Consider the following 18,506-nt stretch of genomic DNA (forward strand, 5'->3'; position numbering starts at 1 on the left):
GACCTCGTGGGTGCTTGTCAGGCGTCACCGTCTCCACTTTCTATTCCACTGCCTGAAATTTGGGTTACCACAGCTCTCGCGTGTCCTTGGGGGTCGCCGTGTTACCTCCACCCACGTACTTACATCAGTGAATTCTCAAATAACTTTCCCGATATCCATTCATGATATTACCATTAAAAATTCTAAATACATTACTCCTGCATTTTCTTCTAATTTACCTTCACATTTCCCTGCAAAAAGTTTTAAGTTGATGATCCGATCCAGTAAACAGTCTACTTCTCGCATATCAGCGGGACTTGTTGAACCTCAGTAGGAGTCAAGGGAAGATCGGAGACAATCGTGCTAAAGTTAGCGGACCAGATAAAAGTGTATACGGAACTGTCAGGTTGGAATTAGTGGACCAGGAAGGCACAGACAGTAGGGACATGTTTAATTGTAGTGAACTGTACTAATTAGGAAATTCTTTGTTTGTTTATTTCGTCTGTTGTTGCTGTTGCTGTTGTTGTTGGTATTGATAGTAGTAGTAGTAGTAGTAGTAGTAGTAGTAGTAGTAATTTTTGTTGTTGTTGTTGTTATTGTTGTTGTTGTTGTTGATGTTCTTCTTCTTCTTGTTGGTATTGATAGTAGTAGTAGTAGTAGTAGTAGTAGTAGTAGTAGTAGTAGATGTAGTAATAGTAGTAGTTAATGTTGTTATAATCATCATCACCATCATTATCACTTCCACTACCACCACTACTACCACCACCACCACCACTATCGCTGTTACAATTTTCAACACATCCTTTCATTCAACAGGTCCAATAGCAAAATTTCACCAGTGAGTGGCCGAAACGTGCACGGTAAGAGAGACGGGTAAGTCAAAGGATGCACTGCTGCACTCATCTCATCTCTACACACCTGCTCCTTTAGTCTCCGCTTCCAGGCGACGAGGAGCCGTGTCTGCGCCTTGTTCCTGTTCCTTAGCGCAGACAGAGAACGCCGCGCCTCCTCCAGGGTAGCCGCCTCCTCCTCCTGCACAGCCTCCAATACACCCACGCCCATCTGCCGGAGAGAGAAGAGGGTAAGGTGAGTGTACACGAGAGATAGATAGCTAAAGATAGATAGATAGATAGATAGATAGATAGATAGATAGACAGATAGATAGACAGACAGATAAATAGATAGACAGATAAATAGATAGCGAGATAGACAGCTGGAGAGATAGATAGATAGATAGAGAGAGAGAGAGAGAGAGAGAGAGAGAGAGAGAGAGAGAGAGAGAGAGAGAGAGAGAGAACCTGAATTTAGGATGATGTAAACGAGGAAAAAATGAAAATAGGCATAACCAAATAATGTGAAATTTTCGTAATAAACAAGAAAATTATTAAAATATTTCTTGATTCACCTAAGAGAAAAATGTACCAATGATTTACTGGTAGCTTGATGAGAGAGTGGCAGAAGCAATTCTCACTTTTCACAATGCTTATAGTTCGACTCTCACAACCCATGCAATGTTAACGTCCGTGTATGTGATTCCGCGTACCATCTTCCACAAAAGGGCATTTCACCTCTTCCTGACTTATCTTGCTTACCATGCCACCTTCACTCCTGCGCCTCACACAGCTCACGACTCATAATCCCTTTATTATCATCTGTTCAGTAAAGCAGAGAAGATTTACCAGCTTAACACACGGCTAACAACCCTGGTGGCTTCTTTCAGGTTCCGTTATTTTCTTACATTCCAACTCCTAATACTCCTTTTATTTTCATCCGTAGAGTAAACAATGGAGAAGATTAACTCGCTTACCATACCCTCCTCTGTCCCTCATACAATCCATAGCGTTTTCTTTCCCATATCACCGAGAACCGCCTTGTATACCGTAAGTCAACGAGGGAAGATTACTCCACCATTACATCAACCCGGCTGTTCCCCGCAGTGACACTTAACCCCAGGCGACCGTGAACTGTGAACCTTCCTCGAGGGGTGTGTTGAGTTCTCGCAGGGTATAGCGGGGACGACTGGGTGGCTGGGAGAGGCAGAGACTGAGGGAGAAGGGGAGACTGGAAGACTGAGGGACATCAAAGCGGAAGTACTAGATATGGTTGAGTGGTAAAGAACAGGTGGATGGAAAGAGGGAAGAGAATAGAAGCTTTGTAGGACTGTTGGGAATTCAGTTTTCTTTTCTTTTTTTCTTTTTTTCATGTATTCCTTAACATTTACTTCTAAAGGAGGAAATGTAAAGCAGAAAAATATTGCTGCTGCTGTGAGGTGCCTTGTTTTGTGCCTCCAGCAGAGATTGGGTGAAGAGTTTATGCTTCCTGGAGTATTCGCTAAATTACTGGATAGATAGATAGATAGATAGATAGATATAAAGAGGATTTTCCTTCTTTCTTTTTTCCTTCTTTCCTTCTTGGTTTTCTTCCTTCTTACCTTTCTCTCTTCTTTCCTTCTTTACTTCCTTCCTTTCTTCTTAAATTTCTTTCTTTCTTTCTTCATTCTTTTTTCTTTCTTAAGAGTTCAGAATTTTAGTTACATGACGGCAACAAGTTTGATGTACACAGCAGAGAGTGAAAACTTTTCCTTGTCCGGAGCCAGCAGGAAGACGGGCCAGGAGTGGGTCGGGATAATTATGAGTCGGGGGAGGTTCACACGCTAGCAGCCGCCGTGCTCTCCGTGGCCGGCGGCAGGGGTCCATCCTGTCATCGCACCCATCGTTCAAGATCCTTAGAGTGACTTTTTCCGTCTTCTCTAATTTGCTCAAGATTCTCGCTGGGGCACTGGAGTTAATCACGTTCTTTACCTTAACCCTCGTGACCGTAACCCTTGTGATTACTGAAACTTGGTTAGATTCTTATATTTCCTTGAATCGATTCAGCGATTAATGAGCGAACCGTCAGCCATTCTTACTGTACATAGTGTAATGAGGGTACTTGGTAGTCTATTCCTCCCCTGTCAGTCCTCATCGCCTGCGGGGGATCCCAGGGCGCCGCCGCTACCGTGTTCTCGTACCCACCCGCCACCTGTCGGAGCAGGTAGTCAAGGGCGGGAGCGTGAGTGGTGCTTTTCCCACAGTCGAGATTGCGAGATGGCTGCCTCTTTGTTAGGACGATCTGTATATGGCTTAGAGCACGCGATCACCATCATCATCATCATCATCATCATCATTATGGTCATTAGAATTATTAGGTAGGAGACGCAAGTTGAATCATCCGCAGTTCGTATTCAAGATTCGTACTGAGGTAGTACATCGCCAGCAGGAATCGTTTCTGATTTTATTTTCATCTACAGTTTTCTAAAACCAATAATAATTTTGAGAGAACTCTATAAATCCATGAAAACTGCAACACTCAAGAGGTCTCGGTGGGGAGGATGAGTTGTTGTTGCAAAGCAAGACGTGGTGAGAGGATGGTAGACAGGTGGCTGCGTTTCCAGGCCGGGTAACCCCTGACCCTCCAACCGCCTCGCTGCCAGCCCCACGATACCAGGACTTGGCCTCGCCTTTACCCCTTCCTCCTGCACTAGTAGGAAAACACAGTAATTTTCGCCACAGTACATGTTCACCTGTGAAAAGGACAGGTGTTAACGGAGGCTGAAAGAGTGTAGCACGTGTTAGGGCATGATAATACCGCCGCTCACGTCTCCACCACCAGTCCAGGCGCCAGCAGCTTCATCCCCTCCAACTCCTCCCATCCCTTGTCGCTCTCCACTGCCTCCCTCCTACCATCACGATACTGTGCATGTGACGGAGGACAAAGACCCAACATGATGGTTACCCAATAAGACAACACACACACACACACACACACACACACACACACACACAGGCACAAAAGTATTGATGCAATTATTATATTTCTATATCGAGGTTAGAGTGGCAATCAAAACACACAAAGGTAACGAGTGCTGGTTTAAGACAAGAAAAGTTAATACGAATGTTGGTTTATGATGAGAATAGCTGAATAAGACACCTACTAGGCATTAATACTTATGAAACTCTATTCTCTTTAACCATGAAAATAAAGAACTTAATGTTGTTCATATGATTTTTTTCCTTCAAAGTGCCGACTATATATTTTTGTTTAATCTTTTATAATAATGGTTGTTTTTTTTACTCTTTAGGAGCAGGTTTTAAAGAGACACAAAGACTGACACTGGATCATATCATCACCTGAAGCCAGTGCTCGAGTTCAGTGGATGAAAGAAAAGATAAGTGAAATTAATAAATAAATGAAGAAAACGAGCGATGATAAAAAGATAAAAAAAGAAAATGAAAAGAAAACAAAATTAAAAAAGGGGAAAAAATATAAAACACTAGAAAGATAAAGAAAAAAGAAAAAAATGGAGAAAAAGAAGAAGAAAAAGAAGAAAAAAGGAAGAAACCCGGGTCATACTCCCCTGTTAACAAATCTGACCACAACCGTCTGGAAAAATGTCTTGAAAACATGTAGGAAATAGAAAATATTACTGTGATCCTGTGTATTGTAGTCTCGTTATTGCATGACGTTGTTTTAAATCCTATGTATTAACTTTCTTATTGTTTTATTTAATGGTGAAAATATTCGTGTTTGCAGCCTTTACTTTATGACTTAGGTTTGGGTTGTGTGTCTTGATACATTTGTTTGTATTAGATATATTTACAGTTATGCTAATTTCCTTCCAGAAGTGAGGGTCAGTGTCCTCTACCAGCCCGTATGCTTTTTTTTCCCCTTTCTCTTTCTCCTAAATATTATCTTACAGCCAAGAGTGCTGCTCACCCTTGACCATTTTTCCTCTCAAACTATTAGCGAAGGTGACAGAGACATCATTTATTTATTTCCTAGGGACGACTTGGTTTTTGTGACTGAATATACAGTTTGTAGTCTTGGCTCACCGTCGTGTTGTTTGGTTTGTGCAGGGAGAGTGATGGCAGGTCTTACTGAATCACCTGCTGTCCCTCTCTCCTTCATCTATTCCCTTAGGCCTCAACAGATGGTCTCCCCAGAACCCGGGGCTTTACCTCAGGCGTGACGCACACCTCTGGCTAATCACGTTCTGAGCTACCTCGTCCCTCTCTCCGTCCTTCAAACTCCCTGTCTTCTTCCCAAGTCTCTCTTCTCGCTGTCCTTCTCTTACGCCCATTTATCTTTCCCTAGAATCCTCCCTCACACTTCATTGTTCCTCTTCTCTCTCTCTCTCTCTCTTCCTCTTCTCACTTCTCCCCGAGCATCTCTCGCCACCTCACGATTGCCTTAATTAAGTTCCATGACCTAGCTGCTTCTGGGGTATCATTGTTTTGTATTAATTAACTCGCGGGTGTTTTCAAGCCTGCGACCTCGTTACGGTTTAATTTAAGTGAGAATGAATACTTATTTGTGTTATTGATTATTGTATTGTTGCTGCTTTCATTATAGTCATTATTGTTATTATTACTGGTGCTGCTGTTGTTATTAATGCTGTTCCTACTACTACTACTACTACTATTGTTACTGACATTGTAGACTTAATTGCACTGTACACAGACTATCTACACGTTATTTTGTGATGCTGAGTGGCCAACAAACGAGGCACTTGACGGAGAGAAGGGCTGAGTGATTGAGTGACCATGGACCGTTCGTGTGCAGAGTCGGGCAGGAGAGTATTGGCCGTGTGGTGCGCTGTGGTGAGGTGATGAAAGAGCGGGAGTGTATTACAGCTGAGGCGAGCCACGTTTAAAAAATCAGGCGTCACGTTCCCAGGTATATGTGTCAGCGGAAACCAGGAACACAATAACCTTTTTCTTGTCCGTTGACAGTGATTGGAGTGAGTCCGGTTATTGTCACGCCTCCATCGAGAGAAAGTCCCGCCCCAAACCTCGCTGTTTCGCTCCGCCTCCTCCTCGAGTCTTTGTTTTACTTGCATTATCTCCACTTCCTCTTCCTTCACTTTCTTGATAAACAAAGAAAGGTAATGTCTCGATTTTTCACGTTGCAAGAAAAACTCTCTCTCCCTCTCTCTCTCTCTCTCTCTCTCTCTCTCTCTCTCTCTCTCTCTCTCTCTCTCTCTCTCTCTCTCTCTCTCTCTCTCTCTCTCTGGTCGCAGAAGTTTCGATTTTCGCGTTCTCTCTCTCTCTCTCTCTCTCTCTCTCTCTCTCTCTCTCTCTCTCTCTCTCTCTCTCTCTCTCTCTCTCTCTCTCTCTCTCTCTCTCTCTCTCTCTCTCTCTCTCTCTCTCTCTCTGTGGTCGTAGGAGTCAGGTCAACTCAGCTTCCTGTAAACAGTCTCTCCTCTCTCTACAGGAAGCCGCAGATAAGCATTTCCCAAGCACTTACTAACATCCGTGCCCCTCCCGCTGCCTCCTTCCCGCTGTGCTCATTCCACCCACTCCATTCCTCCCTGCCGCAGTCTTTCTTCTTCCTGCTTCACGTCGCACGCATTCCCTTCATTCCTTCCCTCCTCCACGCTGGGCTTATCTTATTACCCGCTCATTCCCGCAGCACTTATTCCATTTACCCTCCAGCCTCCCTTGTTATGTTCATCCTGTTCTCTCTAGTCTTTCTGCTCATCCTGTTCTGCCTTGTCGTTCTCTCTGCATTCATTTAATTCACCCCATTCAGTCTTAACACCCTCGCCTCCTTACTGAATGCATCCCAGGAACACTCGAGGTTCAGATTCATCCTGGGGCGGCTCCCTTTGTTGGTGTTGGTAATGGGCCGCTCTCGCAAACAGGTGTCCCCCGCCCGACTGCCGCCTTGTGGAGTAATGCAGACAGTGTAGGAGGCTGTTGTCAGTAGTGGGTGGCTACATGTTTGCGCCAGGGATGAGAGGAGGGAGGTGATACGGATCGGGATGAGATGTGTGTGTGTGTGTGTAATTCACCTCGGTCGCCTACTGGTCACCCAGCCAGTCTTCCCCATTACGGAGCGAGCTCAGAGCTCATAGACCGATCTTCGGGTAGGAGTGAGACCACAACACACACCACACACCGGGAAAGCGAGGCCAACCTCTTGAGTTACATCCCGTACCTATTTACTGCTAGGTGAACAGGGGCCACACATTAAGAGGCTTGCCAATTTACCTCGCCGCTTCCCGAGACTCGAACCCGGTCCTCTCGATTGTGAGTCGAGCGTGCTAACCACTACACTACGCGGTGTGTGTGTGTGTGTGTGTGTGTGTGTGTGTGTGTGTGGACTGGAACAGGTATACGAGTGCACATGTAAGGAGTGGCAAGGAGATGCTAGGTTTAGTTAATTTTGTGGTGGAGTGGGAAGAGATTAGAGAGAGAGAAAGAGAGAGAGAAAAAAAAAAACACGAGGGAGGAGGCAGAGAAGAGTGCGGCGGGAGAGAGAGCATGAGGGGGAATAGGAGAAGGGTGCAGGGGGGTCCCAGTGAGGAGCCCCGGGAAACGTGGAGAAAAACTGCCCCACAGACAACGGTACCGGGCCGGGTGAGGGTCGCGGCCTGGCCGAGCGGGGCGGCGGCGGGGCGTGGGGTGGCAGGGCACCATGACAACACTACCATCGTTTTATACGCATCGTAGTAACGCTTCCTGTGATGGCCAATGTGTAGTGTGCTCTCGTTAAGGCTTCCTGCCACCGCTTTGTCTTTAAAAGGATGTGTGTACTGATGAGGCTAACACTTCGCTGAGGTTTTCGTCTTGCCTGGGAGTTACGTGCACTGTTCATTTGATTACAAGATGTTGTAGAAGAAAAAAAATAATCTTATATTCTAACCGCACACACACACGTGAGAGAGAGAGAGAGAGAGAGAGAGAGAGAGAGAGAGAGAGAGAGAGAGAGAGAGAGAAAATTCTACAAGGAAGCCATGTAAAATCTGTAAAATCGGTCGATATTTTATTCAGAAAACCGCTCCAGTTATCAAACATGCTTCTGGCAAAATCATGACATATTTAGATGCTCAGAGCGACAGGAACACGATAACGCAAGTGTTACATAATGATATGCCCTTAAAGATTTGAAATTATGTGCGTCCTCAATCTGCTGCCAAGTTGGAGTGGAAGAACAAGCTTCAGCACTCGCAGTGTGACACATAGAAGTGTGTCGCGGGGCGGAGGGAGCACTGAAGCAGGAAGACTAGTTTCTCAGCCTCAAGTGTTCGCGAGACAAGGCTGATTTCCTGCATGTAATGTGATGACTTCCCGTCTCGTCTTTTGCCTCCAATTGTAATTTTGACATAAAAGGATAACATGGAGCCAGCGAAGAGAAGAGCGGAAATTAGGTTCTCCTTGGCAGAACACCGAGACTCATTGCCATCTTCCTTCGGTCTCAGGCGGGAGAGAGAAAGACAGAGAGAAAAATCTTCGTTGCAACTCACAGCATGAACTTATTCTCAACCCAGTTTGCTTGTGAAATGAGGAGAGGACATTGTAACTGACTAAGTAGTGTGTGTGTGTGTGTGTGTGTGTGTGTGTGTGTGTGTGTGTGTGTGTGTGTGTGTGTGTGTGTGTGTGTGTGTGTGTGTGTGTGCGTATGTGTTGCGGCTCGGCATCATCTTTACGGATTCCTGGTTTATCTCACGCACGTTGCTGTCTCTTCTACCGTCAATAACAGAGGCACGATTAGAAAGAAGAGAATGAGAAAGAGAAGAAGAAAGAACAAGAGAAAGAGAAGGAGTTGGTGGTTGAGGATGACGAAAAGAAGAGGGAAGAGATGAATAAATAGGAGGAGGGATGAGAAAAGAAAAGTGAGTAGGAAGAAGAGGAGTTGGTTGTTGAGGAGGAGGAGGAGGAGGAGAAGGAAGAGAATGATGAATAGGAGGAGGAGGAAGAAGGAAAAGGAGGAGGAGGAGGAAGAGGAGGAGGGGGACAACTGAATACATATACACAAACGTACAACGGGATGCTGTAAGTTCAGTTTGCTCTCAAGACAAAAGAGGTTAAGGCCGTGAGCGTCAGAGTAAGCAGAGCAGACACGACTCCCTACTAGTGTTCGTGAGGCGGCAGGTGGGGCGGGGCTTAATTAATGTTGACAGGTGTACGTAGATGTGGTGGGGCGGCCTTCCCTTCCCTTCCCTTCCCGTCTTTTCCACTTCATCTCCTCACCCTTTGTTGTCTGTCTCTCTGTCTGTTTGTCTTGTTTCATTCTTATTCTTATTCATTTTATTCACTAATCACCTTCCCGCCCCTTCCCGTTTCTTCTTTCCTTTCATCTCTCTCTACCCTTTATCTCTCTGTTTGTCTTTCATTCTTATTCTCTGATCTACTTTTTTTTTTTCTCTGTCTTGCATCACTCTCCACTTTCTTCACTGCCCGCCTTCCCGTCCTTCCTCTGCCAGCCTCGCATTCCCTCTAGGCATGCCAACAAACGCTACTTCTTAACACGCATCTCACTACGCTTGTCTACCTCACCACGTCCGCTCTTTTGGTACTCATGGTCAGGCAGGTCGCTTCTCTCAGAGTGCATCCATACGTTTTGATGAGTTTGAACTGTGTGTATGATGCGAAGGTGTGTGTGTGTGTGTGTGTGTGTGTGTGTGTGTGTGTGTGTGTGTGTGTGTGTGTGTGTGTAGTGTCCATCGCTTGCATCATCCGTCGCTGGGTTTCTTTATGTGGTCAGAGGAATGCATCTTCTCCAGGTGCACAACTACACTACCACCAAGACTCTTCCTTTTCTCTCCTCGTGGCAGTACAAGATAACTGGGTGTGTTCTGATTCAAGCTGAACCTGTAGATCTCGGGATACCAGGGCGCCCAGTGGCAAGGCGTGCTGGTTGATTCACTGTGAGGACACGCTGCGGTGCCTTTCAATACTTCTGCTGTAACCTGGGAGGAAGCGAACCCTGTGCTGCAAGATATCGCGATAAATGTTTCGAAACCTTGTGAATTCGAATGAAAGAGTAAGAGTATAAAGCAAATTCCCATAGTTCGTAATTTTTCCTTTTATTTAATTGCTATATTCCTTGATAGAGAGCAACGGATGTGTGAATGTTAAGTTTATAGAGAATTTTGGGGAGTTCATTCGATGTCTAGCGAGATAAATGAGTTTCTACTGAGAAGAAGCCAAGATTTGCGATGTTCTCAGTCTCCAGGATGATGATGCAGCAACTTCGTGTGAGTAAGTTAGAGAATGATGTGTTTTCCCATGATATTCCTCACGTGATTGGCCTTCCCGATCCCTGTGGCTGTGAGGGCGATGGCACGCTAGGAGTAAACACATTTTTATTCTCCTCCTGCTGTGTCTGGATAAAAGTCGTTGATATTTGAGATAATAGCATGACAGTCACCGAGGCTTGACTATTCATATTACATTAATCTTTATTTATGCTACCATTAAGCAAAATATCCTTATCATTATTGGAGAAGGTGAAAACAAACAAACAAGTGCAACGAGGTGACTTTATTGTTATTAGTCGGGAATAAACTCACCTCCCTGCACCTGTGTTTCTTTTCACCACCTCCTCCAACTTGTCTGAATGTTTGCATACTTACCATTATTCTTGTGGAGTGGCTTAACATTACATATTCACTTATCTATAACGGCTCGTGTATATGCGCCAATCAAACCATGTCACCACTTAAATGATGCGGTAATGGTTTCACGCTATCGCATTCTTTTGTCTCCTTCAGAGATACTAAGTCCACCGCCCTCCCTCGCTTCAAAGGACTGATGTATTGTTGCCACACGGCTGGAGAGTTTCGCTTTCCTGCCCCATTGTTGGCGCCGGAGGTGAGAGGTTGACTTGCTGGCTGGATGGCTGGCTGGATGGCTGGCTGGGTGGCTGGCTTGCTGGTTCGATGGCTGGCTGGATGGCTGGCTGGGTGGCTGGTTTGCTGGATGATTGGTTGACTTACTGGCTGGCTGGATGGCTGGTTTGATGGCTGGTTGGATGGCTTTCTGGGTGACTGGCTTGCTGGATGATTGGTTGACTTACTGGTTGGATGGATGGCTGGATTGATGGCTTGTTTAATGGTTAGCTGGATGGCTGGCTTATTTGATGGTTAGATAAATTGCTGGCTGGATGGCTAACTTGCTGGATGGTTGGTTCATTTGCTAGCTGGATGGTTGGATGGTTAGGTGAATGTGTGGCTAGATGTGATGTCACGCACCTTGTATTCTCTGCTCCTCTCTGTCTCCGCTCCGAGCGCCAAAGTAGAGCGCTGGAGGGTAATAAACGAGAAATCTTCTATTGTTTCCCTTGAGATAGCATATCCAATGAAAGACACAGGTTTCTCCTTCCCGTTTTTCTTCTGTCTTTCTCTCTCTCTCTCGGTCTCTCAACTCTCTACGCGCGCCGTGAAATATGTAACAGCTTGATAGCGGCATCCTTGTGTTTCGGGTCCGCGTCGTGGGAAGAGAGAAAGAAGAAAGTGTATTGTCTCAGGCGTTCCCGTGAGTGCATGACGGAATGGAATGGTCTCTTGACTTAGTGAAGGCGCACATGCACACACACGACAACAACAACAACAACAACAACAACAACAACAACAACAACAACAAACACAGCCACAATAACAACATGATATAGTTTATCATGCAATAGGTAAAATACAATTAGTCATCAGTATTATCATTACCTTAAGAAAAAGAAAGATAAGTGGCAAAGAACACATTAAAGGACGCATCATTAGTGAGCGAGAGAACCACGTAACCAAGAAACGGAAAATGAGAAACAAGTTAGTGAAGTGTAAGTTACTATCATACCAAATGCTCTCGCTCTAAGGCTCGTATTCAGAAACGCTTTGCTCTAATTGAAGATACTCATGTTTTTACGGGCATTTTTGTTGTTCTTGTGATGGATTGGCAAGATTTCTGGCTGATCATAAGGAAAACCCGGCTAATCGTCTATGGGGCTTTAAAAATTGTCGTGTTGAGAGAGCAAGGCGTTTCTGAATATGGCCGTAAGCTCCACCTCATTACTGAACGCTACCTGGCGCCCTTGCCCTCCCCTTCCCTCTCGTCCTCCTCCACTCCAACCTTAGCATTCGGTCCCCTTCCCTCTAGCCGTACAAAAACTAGACGCGATGGTCACCTTGCGGGAAGTCGTGTTTGACCCTTAACCCCTGACCCTGGCGCCTCCCCACTTCCCCTCCCCCCTGTATCTCTTCATAGCAGCACTGGCGCCTCACCCTCCTTCAGGCGCGGGGTGGGAGCAGCCGCAGATGTTTAGACTCACCCTTCTTTCCTCTGTCGCCGGTGGGTGGACCTCGAGGCGCTGTTCTTTGTCTCTCTCCGTCGCGTATATATATTTTTTTCGTCTTAATTCTCCAGGCATCCGTCACCTGTGGCTCTCCCCTCGGTCCTTTTGCCTTTTATTCTCATTATCTCGTGATTCAATAAGGAAGGGTCCGATTTCTCATCACAAAACGGTCTATTGAGCTGAGATTTCCAGGGTTCAAAGTGGCGTCCTTTCCAGGCAACTCTGCTCCTGTGTGTGTGTGTGTGTGTGTGTGTGTGTGTGTGTGTGTGTGTGTGTGTGTGAGAGAGAGAACCTGGACTGATAGCCTGCTTAGGTACAGACAGGTCAAGGATGGAAAGTCGATCACATGTCTTGTTTCTGATTCCACTCAACTTGGCAAGGATGAGGAGGAGCGAGAGAAGATGGAAGGGAAGGGAAGATAGGAGAGAAGAAAGATCAAAGAAAAAAAGAATAGAAAAAAAAGTAGAGCACACATATTGTAAGGCCAGAAAAAGTGAGAAGTGAAAAGGCTGAGTCACATGAACTAAAGCAAACGAACGTTATGGAAAGCCAGCAATAGCAAGAGAAAGGAAATAAAAGAAGAAAAGAAGAGGAAAAAAGAGCGCAAATGAGTGGGTGGAGGGTGGAGGGAATGGAAGAGGGCGGTGGGAGGGAAGGAGGCTCCACAAGGCGGTCAGGGTCGTTTCTTTGTTAACATCCACAAGGTGACAAAAAGGCAAAGTCCAGTTAGAGGAGGCGGAACTGTGCACATCTTGGGGTTCTTGGTTGCCAGGCTGAGAGAATCCACAGCTCAATACAGCCACTCACGATGCTGTTTCTCATTTCGCCTCGTGCACGGCCTAGCCTCCTGGCACTGCCCGTCTTCTATTTCACCACCACACCGCCATAACGCAACACGACGCCGCTACCATCACTACCACCAGGCCGGCCTTCATCACCCTCATGAACCCGCTGCTTCGTCAGAGAGGAACGTATAGTTAGTGATCCCCATGTCAAATTCTGCCTGATATGGGTCTGCTGGCTAAAGATGGAGTGGTAGAAAAAGCAGAGGGATTCGTTTGTTAGTACGGCGCAAGGTAGAAGGATGGCGGTTAGTTTGCAAAATCAGCATAAATTTTTGGTGGTTGTTCTTACGGTAAGGTGGTTTGTACAGCGACTACAGGCTTAGAGGAAGAAGAAGAGAAGAAGAAAAAGAAGAGGAAAAGAGGAAGCAAGCTTTTGTGGAGGGTACAGAAAAATATGCAGACGTTAATAAATTTGTAACATAACGTGGGGTATAAAGTTTGCTGAAAAGTTAGAGAGAAAAATGTCTCACACAAAACGATGGAAAGAGTTTGAAGTTTCCTTTTATGTTGCAAAGAAAGTGATGATCGCAGGAGGTAGATACTTAAATGGTGAAGAAGCAGAGAAGAAGAAGAAGAAGAAGAAGAAGAAGAAGAAGAAGAAGAAGAAGAAGAAGAAGAAGAAGAAGAAGAAGAAGAAGAAGAAGAAGAAGAAGAAGATGATGATGATGATGATGATGTTAATGATGAAGAAATAGAAGGTGATAACGATGAAGTAGAAGAAGTAGAATGTGAAGAAGGGAGGAAATGAGTAGATAAATAAACAGATGGAAAAAAATAAAGTAAGCAAGAAAGATAGAGAAATAAAGAAAAGGAAAGCAACATTCAAAAACGGCGTTGGGTGTGGTGGAGCATGAGGAGGAACCTTGAGCAACAATCCTCTCTCTCTCTCTCTCTCTCTCTCTCTCTCTCTCTCTCTCTCTCTCTCTCTCTCTCTCTCTCTCTCTCATCCTTCCCTCCAACCCCCCCCACGTCTCACCTACAGCACCACCATCCCCCGTCTTCTTCCCTCCCCGTCACGCCATGCTTGGAAATGTCACTGGAACCGTTTGGCGCTGAGGCCCGGCGTGGGGGTGGGGCCTTGGGGAAGAGGGGATTGGGTACCTGCTGGCTGGCTCACGCGAGGATGAGAGAGAGAGAGAGAGAGAGAGAGAGAGAGAGAGAGAGAGAGAGAGAGAGAGAGAGACTATAGACACGTATGTAACAGCACTAAACGAAATGCTTTACCTTCTTCAGAACCATGACGCGTTTCTATATTCATTTTGCTTACTATTTGGTGATTTTATACAGCTTCAGAAACTTATGGTGGGGGTGAATTCACTCAAGACTGTGGCCATTAATCTTCTGACCTCCATAGATCCTTCCTAATGTCAATAAAATGGTCTAATCATACACACATCTCAAGGTGAAAATGTGTCCCAGTATTGAAAGGGTTAAACAGGAATAACAGACTACTCCATTCACAGAAAATATTGAATAAATAGCTACGTCTTATCGCCTGAGACGTATTTCTCTGTCAATGATGGTTGAACGAGTGGGAATTTCTATCTCTCTTTATTTCAGTCATTAATCATCGGCCATTCCTTGTTAGATAATGCGAATAATGTTATCCCAAAATTCTGGCCTCAATTTTTTCTTACTTGAGTGGTGATCGTGTTAGCCTAAAATTCAGTCTCACCTCTGAAAAAAAGAGAACAGATGGACAAAATGACAGCCAGACCAAACAGTTTTAGTGGCAGCAGATTCTGGCGGAACGGTAACTCAAATGAAAATGGGTGATGGACGAATGTGAGTGTTACTGTGTCTGGCCTCTTTCCTTGCGTCACTCTCCGTCATCGCGACCCAACACACGGCCACCTCATAATACTAACACACACACACACACACACACACACACACACACACACACACACACACACACACACACACACACACACACACACACACACACACACACACAGACACAGACGCTCGTTCACCAATATATGCATGCATGCTAATGAACGTAGGAGAAAGTAAACAGTTAAAAACAATGTCACCTCAAATTCTGAAGGTGAATTGGTGCTCCTTTTACGACTGGTGCTCTTGGGACTACTACTACTACTACTACTACTACTACTACTACTACTACTACTACTACTACTACTACTACTACTACTACTACTACTACTACTACTACTTGTACTACTAGCTATACTAATAACCCTACATTCTAAGACGTCCGTTAAATGATATCCAAAATATGTGGTTCCTCTTTGTAATTTATGGTTAACCTGTCACGTGACTCCCTGGGCGGTGACGGGTATTAGTGAAGGAGATGGAGGTGATAGGAAGGATGGTTTTATGGAGGGTGACGGGGGGTGGTGAGAGGTGATGGGTCGTGCTTGTGGGTGGTGGATGGAAAGGGAGACTGACGGGTGATGGAAGTGATAGGTCGTGATGGAGACTGATGAGCGAGAAGTATAAATGGTCGGGCTCACGGGTTATTTCTTTCGTATCTATTTTTTTTTCATTTTTATCATTCTTTCGTTCTTTTCCTGGATGCCTTCATGCTCCAGTAGGAAAAGGAATTTCGTTTGGAATTATATATATTTGTTCTCTCATTCTCATCAACGTGCCAGTAGTTTATCAAGCAGAGAGGTTCCTTCAGCAAACGTTCCTTAAGAAAGTACAAAGTAAATTACACGAGAGCAGCGCACCGCCTGCCAGCCGTCACACCTCGCGGCGGCTTGAGCAATACCGTGAGAGGAAGAACGGCCGCTGCAACACCAATTTACATAAGGTGTGTATGTAACCTGGCCATCAGCGGCGAGGCGACTGGCCGGGCCTCGCTCTGCATCCCGCGGCGCCCCTGCCCGACCTCTCCACCCACCCTCAGGCACCGCTGTTGAACCCTGGGAGGAAAGGTAGCTCGTGTCTGTCTGTTTGCCTGTCTGTCTCTAAGCAACAACTGCAAAGGTTGTTTGTGTTTCCTCCCTCGCTCTTCCTCTGCATCACGTCACCAGTTTAGTCTTTCCCCTTCACTTTGCCCTCGCTTGATTTGCTGCAGCTTCACACGCATCCCACAGTCCCACACGTCTCGGACAGCGGTTTCATGCTGAACATATGGGAATGTTTTGTCATTCTGGATTTCTCTGAACAAGTTTCGTGACATGCGCAGCCTTGCATTGCTTTCGTTTCGTAATAAATATAGTTTCACCATCATCTTTGGCGATAATAATTCAACGTATAACAGATTTATCTAACGGTTCACTTATGTTGCGTTTACTTCAACAGAACAAACAAAGGTCTTCGTTGGTTTGATGTTCCTCGCACGTACAGCTTTCCGATCACAGACAATACCGCCTGCCATGTGCCTTACTTTGTGGCGACTCATAAGGCACATCTACGATCAAACATATTCCCTATACGCGCAGTGCTACAGTGTGCACATGTTTGCAAAGATGCTGCGAATGACGTCATTTGTTAATGCTGAAGGAACAGAGTGTATCTTCAAAATGACGTTTTCCTTTTAAGTCTTGCAGTTTAGTGACTCAAGGAGAAACAGCTGCATACCAACCAGCGTCCATGAATTGCGAAATGGAATGAAGTGTAGGACAAGAAAGAAACAGAGAAAGAAAAAAGGAACATGGTCATAAATGCTGGGCTGTCAGGCACTGAGATGAAAAAAAAAAAAAATATGTCGTACCGTAAAGTCTTTTGAAAAATCTAAGTTCAAATGAAAGTTCAAGTGACAATGTAGTATTAGCTAACTAGAAAAAAAAAAAAAAATACGTGTTTCATACCATAAGAGTGAAATAATCCTAATACCATTCACTCTTTAACCCCTTCAGTACCAGGAAGTGTTTTTATATTTATTCTGCTTACTATTTGGTGATTTTATACAGCTTCAGAAACTTATGAGGCGGCATTAAAAGAGTGAAGACTGGCCATTAACCTTCTGACCTCCATAGATCCTCCCTAATGTCAATAAAATCGTCTAATCACACCCAAAAACTCGAGGTAAAAAATGCATCCCAGTACTGAAGGGATTAACAGTAGAATAGTACAGCCATCTTAGGATTTACTCTTTCCATGAGTCTCGTTCAGTCTCTGGTGAAGGAGAACCACAGGAAAGAACATTTACATATTCCATTGTATTTCCTTTAATAAAATCACAATATATATTCTTCTTCATCATAAAAAATAGTAGTTCATGAATTTCTATAATCTATGACGTATGTTGTCTTCTTAGGCGACGTGGCAACTCAACAAATGGCAATCATGGCGGCCAGCGTTTGTTTTGTGGTGAGTTGAGATGCAGAGTGTCACGAGGGACTATCACATTGATCACTAACAGGTATGTAATAAGTTTCAGACATTGACCTTCACTTTGGCAATTGAATGGTGTTGTTCTTGTACAGTCAGAAGCGTGGTTGTGCTGTCAAGGGAAGCGTTCAAATTTGGGAAAATGTTTTTGTAGTTTAATTTTCGATTATGTAAAGTAGGGTAGTTATTGGCATGCGTATGTGTTCATTATGATGATGTGAAGACTTGAAACATGTATGGAAAAGGAGGAGGAGGAGGAGGAGGAGGAGGAAGAGAGCAGTAGGAGTAGGAGAAGAGAAAGAAGAAAAGTAGGAACACAATGATGATATTCTGATACGTTATCGGTGTTTTGACTACTTTTAACAGGTATAGTGGAAGTTCTTAGACTTTTCAAGGGTCCTCTCGTGATTCTAGTGAAAGCTTGATAGGACTCTGCATCGTGAATAGCAAAAACACCCTTGAAAACCCGAGTAATTCTATCTATAGGCTATGAAAATATGAAAATTGAAAGCTTTTAAGTACACGAACCGAGCTTCGTAGCGCATTACAAAGTTACCGTTTAGATTGACCTTATGTAGTTTATGTTGTAGTCAATAGGTATTTCTTTGGAAAGTTGCCTATATTTACTATTACATTTGCTTTAACATACTTGAATAATGGGATAAGTATGAAATGCAACGTGGCCTGAAGTGTGAACCTCCTCCATCTCCCCTGCCTCTCTCATAACAGTCCCTCTCCCTCCACACTGTGCCCATGCCGACCTTAACCCCTTCCTGCCAATCCTTCGCAATCTGCTTTCTGTTGCTCAGTGGCCGTATTGCGGTGGTGGTGGTTGACACACACACACACACACACACACACACACACACACACACACACACACTCTCTCTCTCTCTCTCTCTCTCTTTCTCTCTCTCTCTCTCTCTCTCTCTCTCTCTCTCTCTCTCTCTCTCTCTCTCTCTCTCTCTCTCTCTCTCTCTCTCTCTCTCTCTCTCTCTCTCTCTCTCTCTCTCTCTCTCTCTCTCTCTCTCTCTCTCTCTCTCTCTCTCTCTCTCTCTCTCTATGTGTACAGTATGACCATGAATTCGGGCGCGGTGCAATGGCCAGACACTCAGACATATAATACATTGCATAAGAGTAACAATTGAGTTCATTAAGGACTAAAGAGTACGTGGAGTCACAAAAACCCAGACTGACTGGTGAGTAAAAAATGCTTGCCAACACACACGAGCGCCTCTCTCGAATAGGGGGAAAAAAAGCAAATCTGAT

General features: G+C 44.8%; 1 protein-coding gene across 1 annotated transcript in view; it reads right to left on the reverse strand.

Moving 5' to 3' along the window:
- Window positions 1–18,506, reverse strand: part of LOC123504160 — a 47,584-nt gene that overhangs the window by 2,929 nt on the left and 26,149 nt on the right. The window contains exon 2 of the mRNA XM_045254495.1: window positions 898–1,041. Within this exon, the coding sequence (XP_045110430.1) occupies window positions 898–1,041 (144 nt within the window). The remainder of the gene's footprint in view (window positions 1–897; window positions 1,042–18,506) is intronic.

Source organism: Portunus trituberculatus, chromosome 15 (assembly GCF_017591435.1).
Source record: "Portunus trituberculatus isolate SZX2019 chromosome 15, ASM1759143v1, whole genome shotgun sequence".
Taxonomy (NCBI): Eukaryota; Metazoa; Arthropoda; class Malacostraca; order Decapoda; family Portunidae; genus Portunus; species Portunus trituberculatus.